General features: G+C 44.9%; 1 protein-coding gene across 4 annotated transcripts in view; it reads left to right on the plus strand.

Annotated features, from left to right (window-relative positions):
- The window catches only part of sox6 (SRY-box transcription factor 6), a 280,677-nt gene that overhangs the window by 78,581 nt on the left and 182,623 nt on the right, over positions 1–19,473 (plus strand). For all 4 annotated transcript variants that reach the window (XM_042341433.1, XM_042341434.1, XM_007887524.2 and 1 more), the window contains one exon: positions 11,803–11,835. Coding sequence is in view for 1 of the 4 variants with exons in the window: in XM_007887522.2 (XP_007885713.1) it covers positions 11,803–11,835 (33 nt within the window). In the remaining 3 variants the exon portion in view is untranslated. The remainder of the gene's footprint in view (positions 1–11,802; positions 11,836–19,473) is intronic.

Genomic DNA, 19,473 nt, shown 5'->3' on the forward strand with positions numbered 1-19,473 from the left:
GCATTTAAAGGTGCACTTGAGTACACCTCTATATGACGGGATAGCGGTCATAATAATGATCACATATTTCACCCACAAAATACACAGCCACTACACTTTACAGTATATTCTGTGAAGCGCTTTGAGACGTCTTGAAGATGTGATAAGGCTCTATGTGAAATGCAAGAATTATTATTATAATCCTTGCATTTGATATAGCGCCTCATCACGCGATTGGATTGCATTTACAGTAAGATTTATTGTAATGTGTAGTGACTGTGTATATTCTATTTAAAGGTGTGCTCTGGCACAGTGCAAGCCTGTGTATGAAGATGATTGTCTGTCTGCAGCATTGGGTGTACTCTTATCACAGGGTTAATCTCATGTCTGTTTGAATGCCAGTAAACCTTCCAGCACTGGTGACAGGTGGGTGAACGAGTTAAATGTGTAAGTGGAAAAGTGACTATCGTGGGTCTAATCGTTCACTATAGAAATATTTACTTATCAGATATTCGCTGGAGTGGAATCAGCTGTGCTATTTACACAGCAATATTCTGATATTTTAGGTCACTTCTACATTCAGGTCAGTGGTCTGGTCTGCCTTTCATTCGGTGAAGGAGAACAGAACAGGGCAGTTTGGGATATTTTGCTCTTTATTTTGCTGATTGATTGTCATTGTCATTCCCCCCCACCCCATTCCTCCCACTCCGTTTGTGTTTGACCTCTGTTCTGGTTCAGATTACATGGTGGGAGGGGGGGGGGGGGGGGGGAAGAGGAAGGAGTACTCGTTCTCTCCGCCCTCCACCCCTTGCCTCATACCCAGAATTATAATGTGCATACAAAATATACAGTAAACTCACTTTACAGTATATTCTGTGAAGCGCTTTGAGATGTCTCAAGACGTGATAAGGCGCTATATCAAATGCAAGGATTATTATTATTATAAATCATTGCTTGCTGAGCCTGGACGGTGCATAGTCTCTGCTCCAGACACTCGCTGAAAAAATGGCTAAGGTTAAGATACACCTCACTGTCGGCTGACACTTGCAGGTGGAATGGCCAGCTTGGGCAAGGTAGTGGAGCATATCCCACGGCTGTGGATTTGAATTCCAGCTTGAATAAGAACCTTCACCAGAGGGGATAGAAGCTAAAAGAGGGAGAATGTTTCTAAAGCCTGGGTATTTGTCATCCTTTCCTGAGATGCTTAATTCCAAGTGAAAGCTGCTATATTAGTGTAAGACACTGTTGCTGCTGGCTTTAACTGCGAATGAGTGTAGGACTGAGCAAGACAGACCAGGGTCAATCCCTTACTTGGGCGGCGTTCGCTAATTGTAGCAGAAAGGTGACCGAAGGCAGTGTTGGAGGTTGTTTTTTAGGATGTTTGTGAAAATGGAGGGAGGGAGTTCCAGAGAACGGGCTGAAAGGTTGGCTGCCAATGATAACAAGTAATGAGATCAGTCAACTGAGTAGAGAATGAACCCAACTGGGACTTGCCATTGGTCTGTATGGCTTACTCACAAACTGGGCTGTGCCTTTACCAATAGAATCATCAGAGAAACTGCAAAACAAAACCCACTTTCAGCAGTAAATCTTCCGTTCCTCTAAATCTGGGCAACGCTGCAGCAATTTAGCCTCACAAGGCAGCATGCCGATGTTATTTTACATTGTAATTGTGGTTTGTAGAAAGATTGCTCGCATTATGAAGGAGCCAGAAGACAAAAGAGCACAGTAATTACACGCAGAAGTTATTAATAGCCGTCCCTGAGCTGATGTAAAGTTTCGGGGTAACTGGAGGTAGGTAGCGAGCACATATAACTATATACTACTTTGAAACTTGGGAGCACTGACTCAGGGCAGTAAAAGAATTCGAAAACGGCATCCTAACCACATCCTCTCCAAAGGCTTTGAGACTTGGTCGCCACCACCAGTGTGTATGGAGTGGTCTGGGACCTCCCGTCCTGCCCGCACATGTTGGCCAGCTGGACCCGCATCTACTGTTCAAGACTGGGGCGGGGGAGAGGGGGAAAAGGAAAGGAAGCTGCTTGGACAGAACGTAAGAGAAAAGTGTTTTTGTGTGTCTTTTTTTTCCCTTATACAAATATTTCACCAGGCGGAGAGGCTGAAAATGGAGGGGATTACGGAAGCAGCAACAACAACAACTTGCATTTATATAGCGCCCCTCACGCAGGGTAGCGTCCCAGAGCGCTTGACAGTGGAGAAGCACAACGCCGAGCCAGGGGGAGGGGGAGATGCCTGAATGTCAGTTGAGGATTGGGCTAGTTTGGATGTGATGCCCGCCTTGATCAAAGGGACTCGCATGTAGAGTGAGGCACTGGAGGACAGCTGATGTCTGGAACTCGATCCAAGAATCAGTCAGTGTCTTTAGCAAAGAAGATAAGAGTAGGCTCTCAATTTTATTTAGTCGCACCAACAGAGTTCCTTAAGGAAGCTATTGAAACCAGCCTGCATTTGTTTTATATACTGAATTCCAATAACTGTAAGAGCTGCACTGTACGTGATTTGTTTCTGATTTAATGGGATCCAGCAGAGTAAACCATGAATATAATGGGAGCTGCTGCTCTATCTTGTAACTCACAAGATTATACAATGCACGTGATAAATCTTATGGAGAACTTGCTGATGAAAACAGAGCTTCTCTCATTTCACCACGAAAATATTTACTGCACAGTCCAACACTCAGAAGAGCGCATTATACTCGGTCACCCATATACACACATATAACCCTCGCTCACACATCCCCCACCCCCACACACACACACAGATACACACGTTTCTTACACACACGGAAACCCATCCCACATGCACATCATAGATGTGTGTACATATACATCTCATGCATACATCTATATACCACACATGTGTTATATATGCATATGTGTGTGTATATATATATATATTTAGCACACACACATATAACTTCTACCACACACACATCCACATCATTGGTGTAGCAATAAGGAATGGCCTGGCATGACGTCATAGCAGTAGTGACATTTTGGAGTCCTGTAGCTCAGTGGTTAGAGCACTCGCTTTGCAAGTGAGAGACCTGAGTTCAATTCCAGGCAGGTCAGGGCGAAACCTTGGGCAAGTTTCTTTACTCCACACAGAGCCTAATAATAATCCCCCCCAAAAAAACAAAACAATAATAAATTGGTCATTTTCAATCCTCGACTGTTTGTGGGACATTGCTGTGCGCAATTGGCTGCCGTGTTCGCCCACAAATATACAGTCAATTCAATTTACAGTATATTCTGTGAAGCGCTTTGGGACGTCCTCCTGACGTGAAAAGCGCTATATCAAATGCAAGGATTATTATTATTTTCAGCACCAGAGGAGGCCATTCAGCCCATTCTAAGACATCAGTGGTGTAACAGCAGGGAATGAGCTGTGTCCTGTTAGTTCAGCAGCCACCCAGAGCTTAGCATCTGCCATGGACCAGCTTTGTCAGGTTCCTATTCAGGAGCCAAAGTGTAATTGGGTTTAAGTTTGCAGAGGTTCAGCTCCCCACCTTTTACCGAACTGAGGCGAATAAATTAGCCCTGAGATTGCGTTGAATGTCTATATTTAATACAAAAAAATTGCCCTGAAGTGAATCCTTTTAAAGCGGAACTGATTTGTACAACTGGCCGACATACCTTAGTGGGTGGTGGTAGGAGTTACCGTCGCGTCTAATATTTCCACCACTCAAATGTTCCACGTTGAGCAGACGACGAGAGCAAAAACAAAGCTTCTCTCTTTATACTAAACAAAGTATTGCTTTACACGGCCAAACTGGGGCGAGTTTTTGTTCCATTATCCTGCAACGATTGTGTTCTCTGTAGTAATGGCCTTGTTTTCTTCATTGAGGTGGGGGTGGAAGTGATGGGGGATGGACATGTGATATGCTTACGGATGCCTCTTGTCTCTTAGCCACTATTAGCAAGAATTGTCTTTGGGCATCGTTGAAAGTTTTCCTTTGGGTCAGACAATAAAGCCGAGCATTGCATTACAAAGAAAGCTTTATGCTGGATTTGCATTAGGTACAGCTTCCCTCTGCACTCGTTTTAGACTGTAATTAGATCAATTTTGTGGTACACTACAAACACTCATAACTACCAGTTTAAATCATGTGCATCGTCCACAGTGAAACGCTGCTGTGTAGGCTGCACTTGTTTGAAGATCTTGCCTAATTTTATTATTAAAGAGACAGTACAGTTGTTCTTTTGTTGCCCTTTGTAGTCCGCGATTAGAAGCGTCTGATGGACGCATTATCTTTTGCTTACCTCATGCTTGTTGCACAGGCCTCTCTCTGTGTTTTCAAGTGGGTCTGTCTCAGGAGACGAGGCAGCTAGTGATGTCCTGGATTCGCGAGCTTCTGGAACCTTCTTTATGGATTCAAATCATCTCTTTGTTTAACCCATGGACGTTGCAATGGCTTCCCTGTGGGAGTTATTGAATCATACCAATTACAGCACAGGAGGAGGTTGTTTGGCTCATCAAGCCTCAACCCAACCACCAGAGCTAAGTCCACTCATCCCAATCCAATGCTCTTTCCTCAACCTCCTTTATATCCTTCCTTGATCATGTATCCAGTAGCCATGGATTTTATAACCCAAACAGACTCTGGTTGTCAGAAGATCTTCTCCTTTACCCAGCATAGCTCAGAGTATTGACGGTAGTTTGAAAGAAGTATTGCTGTGTCTTCTTTCTCTCTTACCTGTCTACTTCCTCGTTCTCCCCTTCTGCTCTGTAGGTTATGGCTTACTCTAGTCACATGGCTCCACAGGTACCAAGTGATTATCCTGCAAGTGGTTGAAATTAGGGAAGAGACGATGTGTCCTCACAGGACGTCAAATCGTTATCATCCTTTGGCCATAGTTAAATACTGGTATCAGCATTTAAAGCCAAACATAGTGTCAACTGAACCCTACTTGGTGACATCAAGTAGGCGTCACCTTGGCTCAGTTGATAGCACTCGCTTGGACCAAAACTAATGTATTTTCCACATTTCTGCGTGATATTCGAAAATGGACTCAACTGCCTGAGTTTACATTCAGGCCTATGGTCTCCTGCTTCTTGATTTATCCCAGCCTCTCCTCTTTATTTAACCTTGCTGATGTCCTGCCCTCTGGGTCTTGGCCCTTTGCCTAGGTTTCTCAGTCTTTTTTTAAAAAAGAAGAACAACAGATGTGAAGTAATCACCGTCTGAAACCGCTTACGTTCCGGGCAATTATGCAAAGGAAAAGTTTCATTAATCTTTGGATGGATTTTGTAGCTACCGTATTCTGCTGCTTGTGGTTCAATAGAGGCAAGTCACCCCCATCCCGCCAGTGCTGGGAGTAGCGCTGCATTGTCACAGATACCGTCCTTTGGAGGAAACGTTAAAGCCAAGTCCCGTCTGCCTGTTCAGATGGACGTTAAAGATCCCTTGGCACAAATCGCAAAAAGAAAATTGTTTCTCCCGGTGTCCTGGCCGACAATCCCCCAGATAAAATTGGCCATTCATCTCATGACTGTTTGTGGGTCAGTGGTGTGCTGTGCGCGAATTGGCTGCCGTGTCCACCCACGAAAAGTACAGTCGCTACACGTTACAATAAATCTTATGAAGCACTTTGGGACGTCTTCATAAATCAAATGCAAGGATTGTTATTATAATAATAATCCTTGCAATTGATATAGCGCTTTTCACGTCAGGAGGACGTCCCAAAGCACTTCACAGAACACACTGTAAAATGAATTGACTGTATATTTGTGGGCGAACGCGGCAGCCAATTGCGCACAGCAATCTACAGTCGTAGATTAAAAATGACCAATTTAATTATTGTTTTTGGTTTTTGGAGGGATTATTATTAGGCGTGTGGAGTAAGGAAACTTGCCCATTATGTTGTCCTTAGCACTCCAGTAAAGGACAGGTGGTTGAGGGAACTTGGTCAACAGGCTGGGTTGCTTCCCAAAAGCCTGGGAATCAGATACACTCAGTGACTCCCACTGGGATCAGACTTATTTGCCTGACAGCAGCAGCTTCCACATTGCAATCCCTGAGTCTCACACCATCACAACACATCAAGGTGAAGGGCGTGTGTGCGCGTGTGTGTGTGTCTCCGAACAGGGAGCTCTGTACATTGAATCCTCCGCCCTGCTCAACCCAGAACAAAAAAAACCTTGTGATGTTGTCTCTTGAAATAACAAACGCAGACCATTTGAAAATTAAACATGAGGCAGACGGGGCCTTCAAATAACAGTATTCTGTTAACATACCCAGCACAAGCCCAACATTGTCATTTAAACACTCCGCAGCATAAAGCGTGCCTTTTTATCCACAGGCTGGAAATGACCTTTTTATGTATTAAAAAAAACATTTCTTCTGAAGACCGATTGAGCTCAGTTTAACTTGACCCTTGTTCTGCTGGTGTTTTTGCTAAGCGTTACGTGGGCAGCAAAGTTTTGATTTCAGTGGGAACTTGTGAAAGCGGGGCTTTTAGATGGTGGATGGGGGTGAGAGAAACAGAATGGGGTAACTTTGTTCAGAGTGGGGTGAAGGCAGCACCCAGCAATCAGTGCCTTGTGGAAGGAGTTTGGTTTCACTTTGTACACGAGGAAGAACAATGACTTGTTTCATCCTTTTTAACGCTGCCAAGATCTTTGTAACTATGGGTGTGGGCATTGTGATCCCATTATAGAGCTGCTAAGAGTGTGGGTGTGTGATATCCGCTTGTTCCCCACTCCTGGTGATGGTGCCACTGCTGTTAGTTCATCTTCGTTGTTGAGCTATTTGCTAGCCCCTGCTTTACCTTGCCCCCCCCTGCTCATTCACCTCTGCTCCTCCAACTCTGCTGTCCTGCTCTCCGATCTTAGACACACCATGGGAGTGAGTGAGGAAATGCTCCCAATGAGTCGGTCAGGGTTGTGCCACGCTCAATAACTGTAACGGATTGGGTTGTCCACACTCAGTCAGGGAAATGACACACGATGAGGGAAGTAGTAGAGTAATTACAAATTATAAGTCAGGCATTTGCATTAAAAAGTAATTACGAGAAGCTACTGTAGTGTTGGTGCTTTTCCTGTGCCTTTAACATTTTGTTCTGTATCTCCGGCCTCCGACATCTTCCCTTCAATCAAGACCCGTCTCAAAATGTACCTCGTTGTCTGCGTTTTGGTCATCTTTCCCATTCCCACCCCTTTGGCTCCCACCTCCATCTCGGGTCCCAGGCCAGCATTGGCAATTGCTTTGCGACATTCTCCTAACATGAAAGGTGTGGTGTAAATGTAAATTTGTATTATATTTCAATAGATCCTCCTACCAGCATATTTTATTCACAGATTCCCCAGATGAAGGCATACCTGTCTTATCATCTCACTGCTTTACGCAGAAAAGAATATTGAGGAGTATGGGGAGAAAATGGGATGAATAAAAAATAATTTAGACAACAACTGGGTTATCGTGACCAAATGGCTTCCTTGTGTGCAGAGAGTTCCTATGTTTCTATTCCTGGGGGCAGCTCCTTTTGCTGCTTCCAAGGAAGTTCCATCTTTGGGGAAGGGCTGAGCGTCTTGCCAGCGACACTAAGTGGTGTGATGCTCCCTTCTCCAGACGTTGAGTCTGCAGAAGCTCAAGTTCAGAGACGGGCAGCAGGTGATATTCAGGGTGGTCTGCGTCTCTGTAGCTTTCGTGGCTGCCTTTCTGCAAACGCAGCACTTCACGGTAACGCGAGCGATCCCCAGTGGGAAACGAGCAAGACCAGTCCTGCCTCCTCATAGAGAGGTATCACTCCCCCCAGCCTGGAGATGGCATCTTGTTGATTAAGTCCTGACCGCCACCGCCCCCACCCCACCCTCGCTGGGTGACATACTTGAGCCAAATAGTATTTCAGGATCTGGAAGCAAATGCCTTCAATAACTATTATAAACTGAGAGAGTCACTCAGGCGCTACAGTCCTATTGTGACCACCTCCTGGCCGAGAATACAGTGTGGGTCTCATGTAGATTCAGTGTACGGTTTGGCCGACCATAATCCTGCAAGCCAGACACGTTAGGCTATTCTCCCTTTTTTCACCCTGGTCTCAATTTCCACCCTGACTCCTTTGAGCTGTGCAAGGGAAGGGAAAAGCAACCTGGATCTTGCCGTCCAGCGTTGCTGCCAGACAGCGATCACTTAGTGCTTCTGTGCAGAGATGGTGAATCTTCCTCCCCCTCGAACAACAGTGCTTGATGCTCACCTCATCCTCTTCCTCGCCGTTGTCTGGTCTCCTTTATCCTCACTGACCTGCCATTGCCATGGATGGAGAAGACCCTTCAGCCCATTTGATCTCATCCTTCCAAGTTTTACCATCTCCCCCACGAGGGCATCAAGTGAAATGAGGCCAGTGACATGACTTCCACGACCCACTTTCCCTTTTTAGATGTAGGGAAGCATATTGGTTAGAGCACTCGCCTCGCAAGCGAGAGCCCCCGAGTTCAATTCCCAGCGCCTTGGGACGTCCTCTCGATGTGAGAGGCGCTTTGCAAATGCGATTTGCTCTTGTTGTTGGAAGTTGGGAGTCAAACGTTGGCAGGTGCAGGTGCAGTGTAGCGGGCGGTGGGTGTGTGGGAGAAGGCAAAGGAAGGAGTGAAGAAGTGGCACGTCTCTGTGTGCGTTCAGCTCAGATGCTGGCTTTTGTTTTGTGTCGCGCAGAGAGGAATGGTCACCTGGTATCCAGTCATTAGCGTTTCCACAGCCCCTTTTCCCTCGCACAAAAAAAAATGCGCCACATGCTAATTAGAGGTTCTGAAACTTAGCAACCTGTGTAAATCAGACATTTTAATTTGCAGGTTTAATGGCTGTATTATGATATCTGGCTTTGAAATGAGCTTCTCGTGTTCCATCAGCAAGGACCAGATTAACAGAGGCTGACAAAATTAAAAACCTTACAGTGTGACCTTTGCCTGGGATAAAAGGCTGTTTCATAACAATTTCCTTTTGTTCTTTGTTTAAGCTATTACTCCAAAAAGAGACTCCGTTTAATCTACGTAAATGCATCATTACAGTCTTAATCCATGTCCTTCTGTCAATGTCTGCTTTAATTAAATGAGAAATACCAGCAGAAAGTTATCGCACATGGGGGGCTGCGATTGGAGCAGGAAAGGCTGGGTGATCAGAGCTACATTAAACTAAGGCTTCACTTAATTGTTTTTTTCTCTCTCGCCCCCCCGCACACTCTCCCTCCTTTCCTCCCCATCCTTTCATTTGGTTAGTTAATTCAGCACGGAAAAGGCTCTCAGTTCTGGCTGAAGCAATTTGCAGTTCCCTGAAAGAACCCTCATAAAACTCTCAATCCATGACTGTGTGTGGGACACTGCTGTGCGCAATTGGCTGCCGCAATTCGCCCACAAAATACACAGTCAATCCATTTTACAGTGTATCCTATAAAGCGCTTTGAGACGTCTCCTCGAGGTTTATTATATTATTATGTATGTGTATATCTCAGAGTATTCACAGAGTGTGTTCAGAGTATTCCCTTATTTTCTTCCACCTCACTCCCTCACTCCTCACGCAAGCACGCACTCACTCACTCGCCCCTCCAATTGTCTTCTTCCTCTCCTGAAGTACCCACTTTGTTGGGATTAGGTTATGCTGGTCCTTTGCTAGTGCCTCACCCAATTTACTGCTCGTCACATCTGAGCCCCGCCAAGTGAGCGCTGAGGGGCTCTGCGACTGGCGGGTTTACAGTTATACGCTTGAACATATTGTAAATTATATTTAATAATAATAATAATTCTCGCATTTGATATGGTGCCTGATCACATCTTCGAGACGTCTCAAAGCGCTTCACAGGATATACTGTAAAGTGAATAGACTGTATGTTTTGGGGGTGAAACTCCGACCCTCGTTTCCACCCTCCCCAGCGTCTGAGACAGGCTAACTCAGCACAGATTGGGTATTGAGCTTGGCACCTTCCCTGATCTGTATGACTCAGCTGCTCGCTGAATAAATTCACTGAGTCACAGTCAATGGCTCTTCATTCCAGAGTAGGATTTCCCCGGGACTGAGAGCAAACTGGCCCTGGGTGAGGATGATATTGCCTTCTACCTAAAGTCCTCAGTGCTACATCACAGCAATAACATCGTAGGGGCAGGCTGGCGGGCGGGGGTGGAGGGAGGGGGAGAGAGACGGGTCGGAGGAGCGAGGGGGAGGATTAGGGGGAGGTGTCCAAAACGCTTGCTTTGCAATTTTTCAACTTTTTGTTTTAAAAGCTGCGTGTGTCTCTCTCTCTCACAGTTTGTAACCGTTCGGGTGATTTGGATAAACATGAGCTGCACAGCTTCCCCCACTTAATAATTACCACTACTAAATATAGAGAGGAGTGGCAATAAAGCTTTACTTATTATTAATAAGTAAAAAATTCAAGGCTTGTCACTGCTGTCACATCTTCAGCAATGGTGCAAACATGCTTTAGACAAGGGTGTCTGTCTCGCAGGTAGGTGCTGAAGTGAAATTGAGCAGTAAAGGGCTTCTCTGACTCTCCCGCCCCAAACACTATGTGACATTATTTGATGTAATGAGAAGAGAAAGGGTGTAACACTCATATTCCTAATTAATTTAGCCTAACTAGATGAAGATAAATGAAGCTCGTCGTGGATTGATGAAGGCAAGGGGACCCACTTAGCATATACAGTACTGCCTTTCCATCTCTCATTCCTCCTGTCAGCTTGTGTGTGTGTGTGTGTCTCTCTCTCTCTCTTTACTAATATCTGGCTGTGTCTTGTTCTTTCTCTACATTGTGAAGTCCGGCAGCTCAGTGGTTAGAGCACTCGCCTTGCAAGCGAGACACCAGGCAGGGTGAAACCTTGGGCAAATTTCCTTACTCCACACACCTAATAATAATCCCTCCAAAAAAATAATAAATTGGTCATTTTCAATCCACGACTGTTTGTGGGACACTTCTGTGCGCAATTGGCTGCCGCGTTTCGCCCACAAATATATGGTCAATTCACTTTACAGTCTATTCTGTGAAGCGCTTTGAGACGTCGAGAAGATGTGAAAAAGTGCTATATCAAATGCAAGGATTATTATTATATTATTACATTGTACTCTATCTATTATTTTCTTTGCCTCTCTCTTTCCCTCTCATTGCTTTTCTGTTTCTCTCTCTCTCTCTAGTTTTTCCTCTTTGTGTGTCTTCCTTTCTTTCCCTGTGTTTCTTTTCTCTCTCCACTCTTCCCCGCTGCATCTTTCCTTCGCTCTCTTTCTTTTTGAACAGTTATAAGCTGTCTTTCTCTTCTCTTCCATTATGCTCTTTTTTTCTCCCTCTATCTCCCCCCCTTCCCCCCCCCTCTCTCACTCTCCTCTCTGCCCCTCTTGGGGGTTGAGAGAACAGTTAAGAAGAAGGAGCTCTTTATCCCCCAAATTCTCTCCATCTCTGCCACTCTTTCTCCCGCTCTCTCTCTAACATCTTCTCCAACCTACTTCACTTTCCCTCCTCGTCATTCTCCCTCTCTCTATTCCTTCCTCTCTCATGAACAATTGAACCACAAGCCCATTCTTGCCTTGTAGCTTTCAGTAAGTCGATTTAAATAACCTCCCCCACCCCCCCAACACCCCCCAAAGTAAGACGGACAGTCAAATGGAAACCAGTCTGAATTAGCTGTTGTTGCTGACAGTTCTGCCCTGCGAGCATTACAGCACCCATTCCCCCAATCGTTTATTTTTCAATCGTGAAACAATAGCTTGTTGATTATGTGGACAAAGCTGGGACAGTTAAGTTCTGTGTTGTACGGTTATGGGCAGCATTTTAATGCCATCTCCTAATAATGCACTCATTATTGTTTTTTTTCCCTTCTTTTCAGACTGGGCCTCAGGAGAAGGAATATTTTGTGGAGGTACGTCACCACCTTTCAAATTTCTGATCAGCCCCTCATGTACGTGTTAAACACGCACACACACACACACACACACACAAAAACCTCAGCTAATTAAAGTGCTCGGACAGGCTACCAGTATTCAAGCACATCTTTTACAAGGTAGCATAGCTCATTGGCTGGTTAAAGGTGGTAAAACCAGGGGATTAGTCCAGTTGCTGTGGAAACTCCCACTCCCAACTGCACAGAACAATGTACTTGTGTTTCGCTCCCACCTTGGTGCAGAAATTGTTTTTTTTGTGTGTGTTCATCTGTTCGTGTGTTGTGAGAGGAAAGGGCTTTATGAGGAACTGGAATCCGGCCTGGCAGGATGGAGGTTTCTCCGTACAAGGAGACCGGTGGGAATATGAAAGAGGAAAGGTCAAGCCAGGCTCCAAGGACACCAAAGGTCACGGCCTCTCATAACAATATATGGCTCTGTTCTGTTCTTTGTGGCTAAATAGGAGGCATTGTGGGCTCCTGGCTGGTCAGGAAACCAATACCTTTGGCTCTCCAGGTGGAATCAACCAAAGAGAGACGCGATTCACTGCTCGAAAGGTTAAAAGGGGACTTTTTAAAAAAAATAGTTTCATTCAGATTTGTTCTTTTCCATCCCCATCCTCCTTCTCTTTTCTCCTCTTCCCTTCCTTCCTCTCTCCCTCCCTCCCCATCTACTATAGACATTCCCATCAGAACCTGTATCCTGTAGCATACAGAGACTCTGTTGATCTGCCCTACTTTCTTGCTTATGATTCCAGTGTATTTTCTTGGGGGACTGTGGCAGAGAGCTCGTCCGATGGATGGCACACACTTGTGTTCCCATTGCCGGACACCGCTACCCATTAAATTGACCAGAACTGCCACCCCCAACCCCCCACCCCCCCCCCCCCCCCCCCCCACACACACACACACGTTTCCCACATCTCTCAATTTGAAGGGAATCTACTGGAGCTTGGAGTCTGGGAGAAACTGTGTGGTGTGAAAAGCCTTAATCACCATCGCCTTGACATTTAAGGTCGTATGGAATTTTGGAAAATTCTTAAATTCATTCTTCATTTACAAGATGGCTTCTGCACCCCTCCCCAACCGCCCCCACCCCACCACTGTACCCCGCCCAGCAGTTCTTAAAAGGTCCTCAGAAAACGGACTTCCAAATTTAAGACTTGAATTTTTAAAATAATTTTCTAAACTTCTGCATGATGTAAAAGTTGAAGGCAATGATCTTAAGGCTAAAACCAGTCAGATTTCTGGCTTCAGGCCTGCTGAGTGTCAGAATCCAAGGCTGAGCAGTTCCTCTTGTTGCTAAGTTCACCGTGGATGGCAATCAATTTTAAGCATCTCCTATTGTCGGTCACTAAAATACACATGGAGGCTAATGCTGTTTTTTGCCCCACATGCATTTGCAGCTCTCATTGCTGTGTTTGTAGGTAACATACAGCGACTCCCTGCCTTTGAATTTATTGCATTTATTAATACTGTGTCTGTCGTTTGGCATTTCCTGATGTTGATGTGTGCGAGCACTCATTGTTCTCGTCATGACAGAGCCAGGTCTCTTGGTGCCTCGATCTTTAGATCTAAAACACATGACAAGTGAAGCTTGTGGTTGTTGTGAAGGTCTGACTGGTAACGGCGTGTGTGAGCAAATGTTCCAATGGCACAGTCACATCTGAGGAATATGGAAGGATATAAACACTTGCCTTTGCAGTTAACAAGCAGAACATGTTGTTACCAGTGCAGGACTGATGGGCTACGGGAGCAGATTTGCATTGTCTGTGCTGTGTGTCCTGCCATTTGGTTAAGGTCCTGTATTTGTGATTGTGCTTCAAACTGGCTCTATTGACCATATCTCTCCTGGTTGAGTTTGACTGTATTATGTTTGTGTTTGTTTGTGGTCTGGTCTTTCCTGGCTGTATTCTGCCTGTCGTTTTGTAGTATTTTGGTTGTGGTTCGTGGTCTAGTCTGGTCTCTCCTGACTGGAGTCTTACTGTATCTTTGTTGTTGATTATGTCTGCCTGTAGTCTTGTGGTTTTGATGTTGGCTAGCTATGAGTAGGGTTTCTAATATTAAAATCAATTGGACTACAGTAACATCACCATCCTCTACACTGCAACATAGGATTGAAAATAAACTATTAAATTACTCGTTTTAAGTAATGTTAATCTGATCCAAACTGAATGAATAGAATTTGAGAAAAATCAAGAGCAATGGAAAATAAGTTTACAAAAGAATCTACTTCAGCTATTTTAATAAATTGTAGATTTTTCAATTTGTTTGAAACTGCAGGCCATGTTATACTTATAAATAATAATTAAGAATTGTATTTTATATAGCATTTTATCATGTGAATGTCTCAAAGAGCTTCACTGGATTTACAGTGAACCATAGTGACTGTGAATTTGTTCGTGGATGTGGCAGCCAATTTGCACACAGCAATGAAGCGAATGGCCAATTTTATCAGGGAATTGTTGGCCAGGACCCAGGGGAGAAACTCCCTTCTCCTTTCGAATCATGCCACGAATCTTTAATCACTACACTTCACATTAAAATCGCGAGAAGCACTCTGAGACATTTGGACAACATGACGAGGGGCTATATCAAGGTCTATTTATTAACTTTCATTTAATTTATTTGGTTCAACATTGCATAATGTTGTCTCTTTGCTTCAGTTATCCTTCCACCCACTTGTATCAGGTTTGGCTTGGCTTAGTCTGTAGACATTGTAGCTCATTGTCTGAGCTCGATTGACAGCCGACTTGACTGTCAGACTGGCTAGTTTTCTTAAACTCCAAGAATCTTCCATTCTTTTGACTTTGGCTGCTTTATATAAGGCCTAGTTATTGGGTGACATACTTAATCCACATTAGAACAAACTTGCATTTTTATAGCACTTCATCATGAATGTTTCACAGGTGATCGCTGTCAAGCTTGATGCCCGTTATTGTGAACAAACATGGCAAACACCTCGCACACAGCACTGTCCAACGGGATGGGGGTGTGGGGGGAAGGTGATGATCAAATTAATCTGGAGGATTATCAGACAGGAACTCCCTTCTCTTTTAGAATAGTGTCCCCGGATTTTTAGCATCCACCCAACAGCAGACCCCAGTTTAACGTCTGGCACAAGATGGCAGTCGGGTTTGGGCTTGTTTGTCTGTCTGTCACCACTAAAACAATCATGTGATAGTCAGTGGGCGATGATGGAGCCATTTGCAGGATGTTTCCAGCCATTTCCCGCCCTCGGTTGGTGCTTCTTAAACCAATTTGAAAGAGGAGTCCGACTCTGTGGGACTCGATCAGTCTGAAATCCCCGCAGTGTTTTCCTTCAATAACCACAAGGACTGTTTGATTTGTTGAAGCGCTTTGGAGGCGCTGGATTATAGGGGCTGGATTCTGATGCTGCAGCTCGCACTAAATTGTTACTACAATCCTTTATTCTCCTAGCCAGCTGCAAGCTGTCCTGGAGTAAACTATGTCTCGCCAAAACACAATGGCTCTCTGTAAAATCCAAAGGACTTGTCTATCGGCAGCATAATAAACAACTGCTGCATGTGACTGTCCGACACTGAGGTCCTTCACTGGGACACAGGGCTCAAGAATCTAAATAACTTTATTAACTTTTGTTTCCTGTGTGCCCTGACATTTCTATGATCTAAATATTAACATCAAGCACTACATCACAGAGTGGGGCCTCTCCATCTGCTCTGAGAGTCAGGGCGGATATGAGCTCTCAGCCTTTCTGCCCCCACCCTCTTGATTTCCATTGGCTTCACCTTGCCCCTCTCTTGCCTCCTTCATGGCTCGTCTCAAGACCTTCCTCTTTGACCGTGCCTTCGGTCACCCTCCTAACCCCACCCTCCCTACCCTCCACTCGCACTGATCCCAACGCCCAGCTTGGTTGCAAATCCTTGACTGTCCAGTACCTCCCGAGGTGAAAGGCACAAATCAAATATAAGTTGTTGTTGTCTCGGCTGAGCGGGGAGAGAAGGGGAGGCGGTTGCTGCATTGTTCAAGGTTCCGCCTCTGCCCGTTTCTCAAGTGGAAGTTGATGCCACCAGTGGTTACTCCTGGCAGCCTGGCCCCACAATTACCGCAGATAAAATTAGTTGTTCACCTCATGCCTGTTTGTAGGATATTGCCACGTGCTTGTAAAACACACTTAAAATGATTGAATTTATCATCAGCGAAGAAGGTCAGTTTACTCTCACACCCCAGCCTTTTCCCCATATCCTACAGATTCATAGAATTTTTTNAGCAAGGAAGAAGGATATAAGTCAAGCAGCTGGTTTGGCAGATGAATAACATGGATGAAAATATCTCTCTACAGTGCCTTTGCTTGTATCAAAGCGCTTCACAGGAATTACTGTGAAATGGAATGACTGTATTTGTAGGCAAACATGGCAGCAGAAGTGTGTACAACAATATCCCACAAACAGCCATGAGACCAATCTTATCTGGGGTGATTGTTGGCCAGGACACCAGGAGGGAGAAACTCCTCTTTTCAAACAGCGCTCACGATAATAAAGCTATTCGACAAATGAATGCGTTATGTTATTTTTTTTAAAAAAAGTTCTGTTGATGTGAATAAAAAAGTGAACCGACAGGACACGCTCGATGAGATAAAACCGATGCGATGGTGTTTGCTTTGACTTGCGGGCCGTAACAACACGCTGAGGTTTCTAATCATTAGAGATTGTTGTCCCCGCTAATTCCCAGGGTGAAGCCTGCGCTCCTCTTGTTGCGGTGACTGGTGCCTCTGGGTGGGCTCTCGGGCAGCCTTGAAGCGGGCTTCGAATTGCTGCGTGGTTTTACGATGCTGATGCAGTTTTGATATGCTCGTAACTGGCAGATTGCAAAAGTCGACCTTTGTTAGCCCCTGGCTATTGTTTGCAGATTGGTTGCACATTCCGCTGCCTGTGAAAGACACATCTGCCAAAGCCTTCTGAAAAACCTTCACAGCAAAGGCTAAAGGGGAGGCTGATCAGGAGATAGAAACAGAATCTCTTTTTGCTTTCCAAATATTTGCCTGGCCTTCACAAGCTATTTGCCTTTGACTGTTTACACTAGTTATTTAGGCAGGCTTGAGCCAGAGAGAGAGAGAGAGAGAGAGCACGTGCAGGAAGAAAAAGGATGGGGGAACTATTGCACTCTGCCAATGCAATTCGTATCAGAAGAATAATTAATGAATAATCCTTGCATTTAATATAGGGCCTTTCCCGTCAGGAGGATGTCTCAAAGCGCTCGACAGGGTGGACTGCAAAGGGGAGTGACTGTGTGCTTTGCAGACGATTTTATTGGAGGCAGGTGACAAGTTTTCGGGTTTGGGGCTGCTCCTCAGTGCTTACAGAATAAAAGGGGGAATGAAGGTAAACCCTGCACGGAAGCAGTTTCAAGGGGATGTTCTTTCCTCTCCTCCTCCTCCTTCTCCTCCTCCTCCCCTGTTCCCTCCCACGTTTATTTTTGGCCAACGGAGGGGTTGTAATTCCAGAATGGAGCCTGATGATGGGAGTGACTGAATGCTGCTTTGTGGTCCAGTGCTGCTGGGATCTCTGGACCTGTTGGTACTGTTCAGGTCTGCGGATGAAAGGCATTGATACCCCCTTGACATTGCTTCCCTTGTCTGTAACGCACGAAGATCGTATGAAAATGCGACTTCTTCCTCTTTTAACAACTACATTCCAGCGTTTCAGGAACTGCGTGTGTACAGGTCTGGAGATGGTGATTTGCCTTGTGTGAGCTAGATGTGAGTGACAATGTTACAAGTCCCACCAATGATACCTAAGATAACAAAAGAGTCCAGACCCATGTTGGATTCTGTCAACTCAGTTTGTCCTGACTTTGAGCTGTGAAAGTACTGTGTGAATGCCCACAGATATCCTGCTGAAGAGTCGAATATCACAGTGCGATATTACAGAGGCTGTAAATTCACTTTTATAATAGTTCACAAAGTTCCTTGACTGCTTACAGCAAAGTAAAGGATAAAAGAAACAGAGCACCCTTTGAAGGGCTGTGTTGGATAGGACATTATAATAATAATTCTTGCCATTGATATCACGCCTTTCCCATCGAGAGGATGTCTCAAAATGCTTTAAGCTACTCTGTGAAGGTTAATATTGAATATTAAACTGACTAAGTGCTCTGAGACTCTACCCTGCGTGGAGGGCGCCTGTATAAGTGCAAGTTGATGTTGACTGGCGTGAACTAGAATTCATTCTCTGGCTTTTCTGTCATCAGGCAAATTTACTAAGACTCCCTCGTTCCATTTGCCTCCAATCTCATACCAACAAACAGACAGAAAAAAAACATATAAGGACACAAAAGACACAGAAGCGGGTACCCAGCAAGGCTCTCATCAGTGGACTGACTGGAAATTTCACCGTCATTGCAGTTTGGTCTTTATTGTTTATTTTGAAGAGTTTGGTGCTGTGGCTGTCATTTGCCACTTGTTGGCACCTGCCTATCTTGCAATCCAGTGGTCCCCACCCCCCCCTATAGTTGACGTCAGCTCCTTTACACATCTGACCTGTCTGGGCCAGCGAAAGGTGTGTTTAATTTAGATCTACGTGGTCTTGTTTCTCATCGGTGCTGTGGGCTGTCGAGTATCCTGGATCCTAGCCAAGGAAATGGGCTCTGATTTTTGCAATGGTGATAAAGAGACACTCGACAATTCAGAAGAATTCTCTTCCTCTAATATAATCCCACTCTTTGGCTGAACACCATGCACTCAGTCCGACAGTCGCAATCTACTGCTCAGCATCTAAACAGCAATTTGCATTCACATCAGTATCTTTCACGTGGGTGAATGTCTCAAAGTGTTTCAAATAAGCACCTGAGCTTTAGGCTGTACTCTGTCTTGGGTAAGCAGAGTGAAGCTGTCGCCTCTTTGCTATGAGGCAGCCTCCCCCCACCCTCTGGTGAATTGGGACTGTGTGAATTACCTGTGGTAATTGACACAAGCTCCGTCTGCTTTGAGGAGTTATCACTCTTCTTTTCACAACGCCTGGTGTCAGAACGGCTTGGCCTTCAGGCAAGCATGGGTTCCAGCAACTGCACAAAGCTGCAATGGCCACAATAGCAGTGACACACATTTACCTGTTATGTAACACATTTACCTGTTGTGTAATACATCAGTGTGTCCTTTGGCATGGAGTTCATTGTTTCCCAACGGCAAAGGGAAAACATCTCCTAACCTTGCCCTCCCAGCCACACTCCCCAGAAGGAACTCTGATCAGATGATTAATAATACATGAACCTGCAATAGCACCTTATCATACCAGTATCTCAAGGCGCTTCAAAGAGTTTTCTGTAATGGTCAGGGACTGTGTTTGTAGGTAAATGCACCAGCCACTTTGTGCACAGCAGTTCCCGTAAACAGCCATGAGCGAGTGACTAAGTTTATCTGAGGGACTGTTGGCCAAGGCACCAAGAGAAACTTCATTCTCTTTCCAAATTGTGCCATGGTATCTTTAACTTGAAAAGGAAGACAGACCTTGATTCATTAATAATACTTATAAATCCTTGTATTTGATATAGTACCTTTCATGTCAGAAGGATATCTCAGAGGCTTCAGAAGAGTTACTGTAAAGTGTAGTAACTGTGTTTTGTAGGCAAATTTAGCATCTT

Source organism: Callorhinchus milii, unplaced genomic scaffold, assembly GCF_018977255.1.
Source record: "Callorhinchus milii isolate IMCB2004 unplaced genomic scaffold, IMCB_Cmil_1.0 Scaffold17, whole genome shotgun sequence".
NCBI lineage: Eukaryota > Metazoa > Chordata > Chondrichthyes > Chimaeriformes > Callorhinchidae > Callorhinchus > Callorhinchus milii.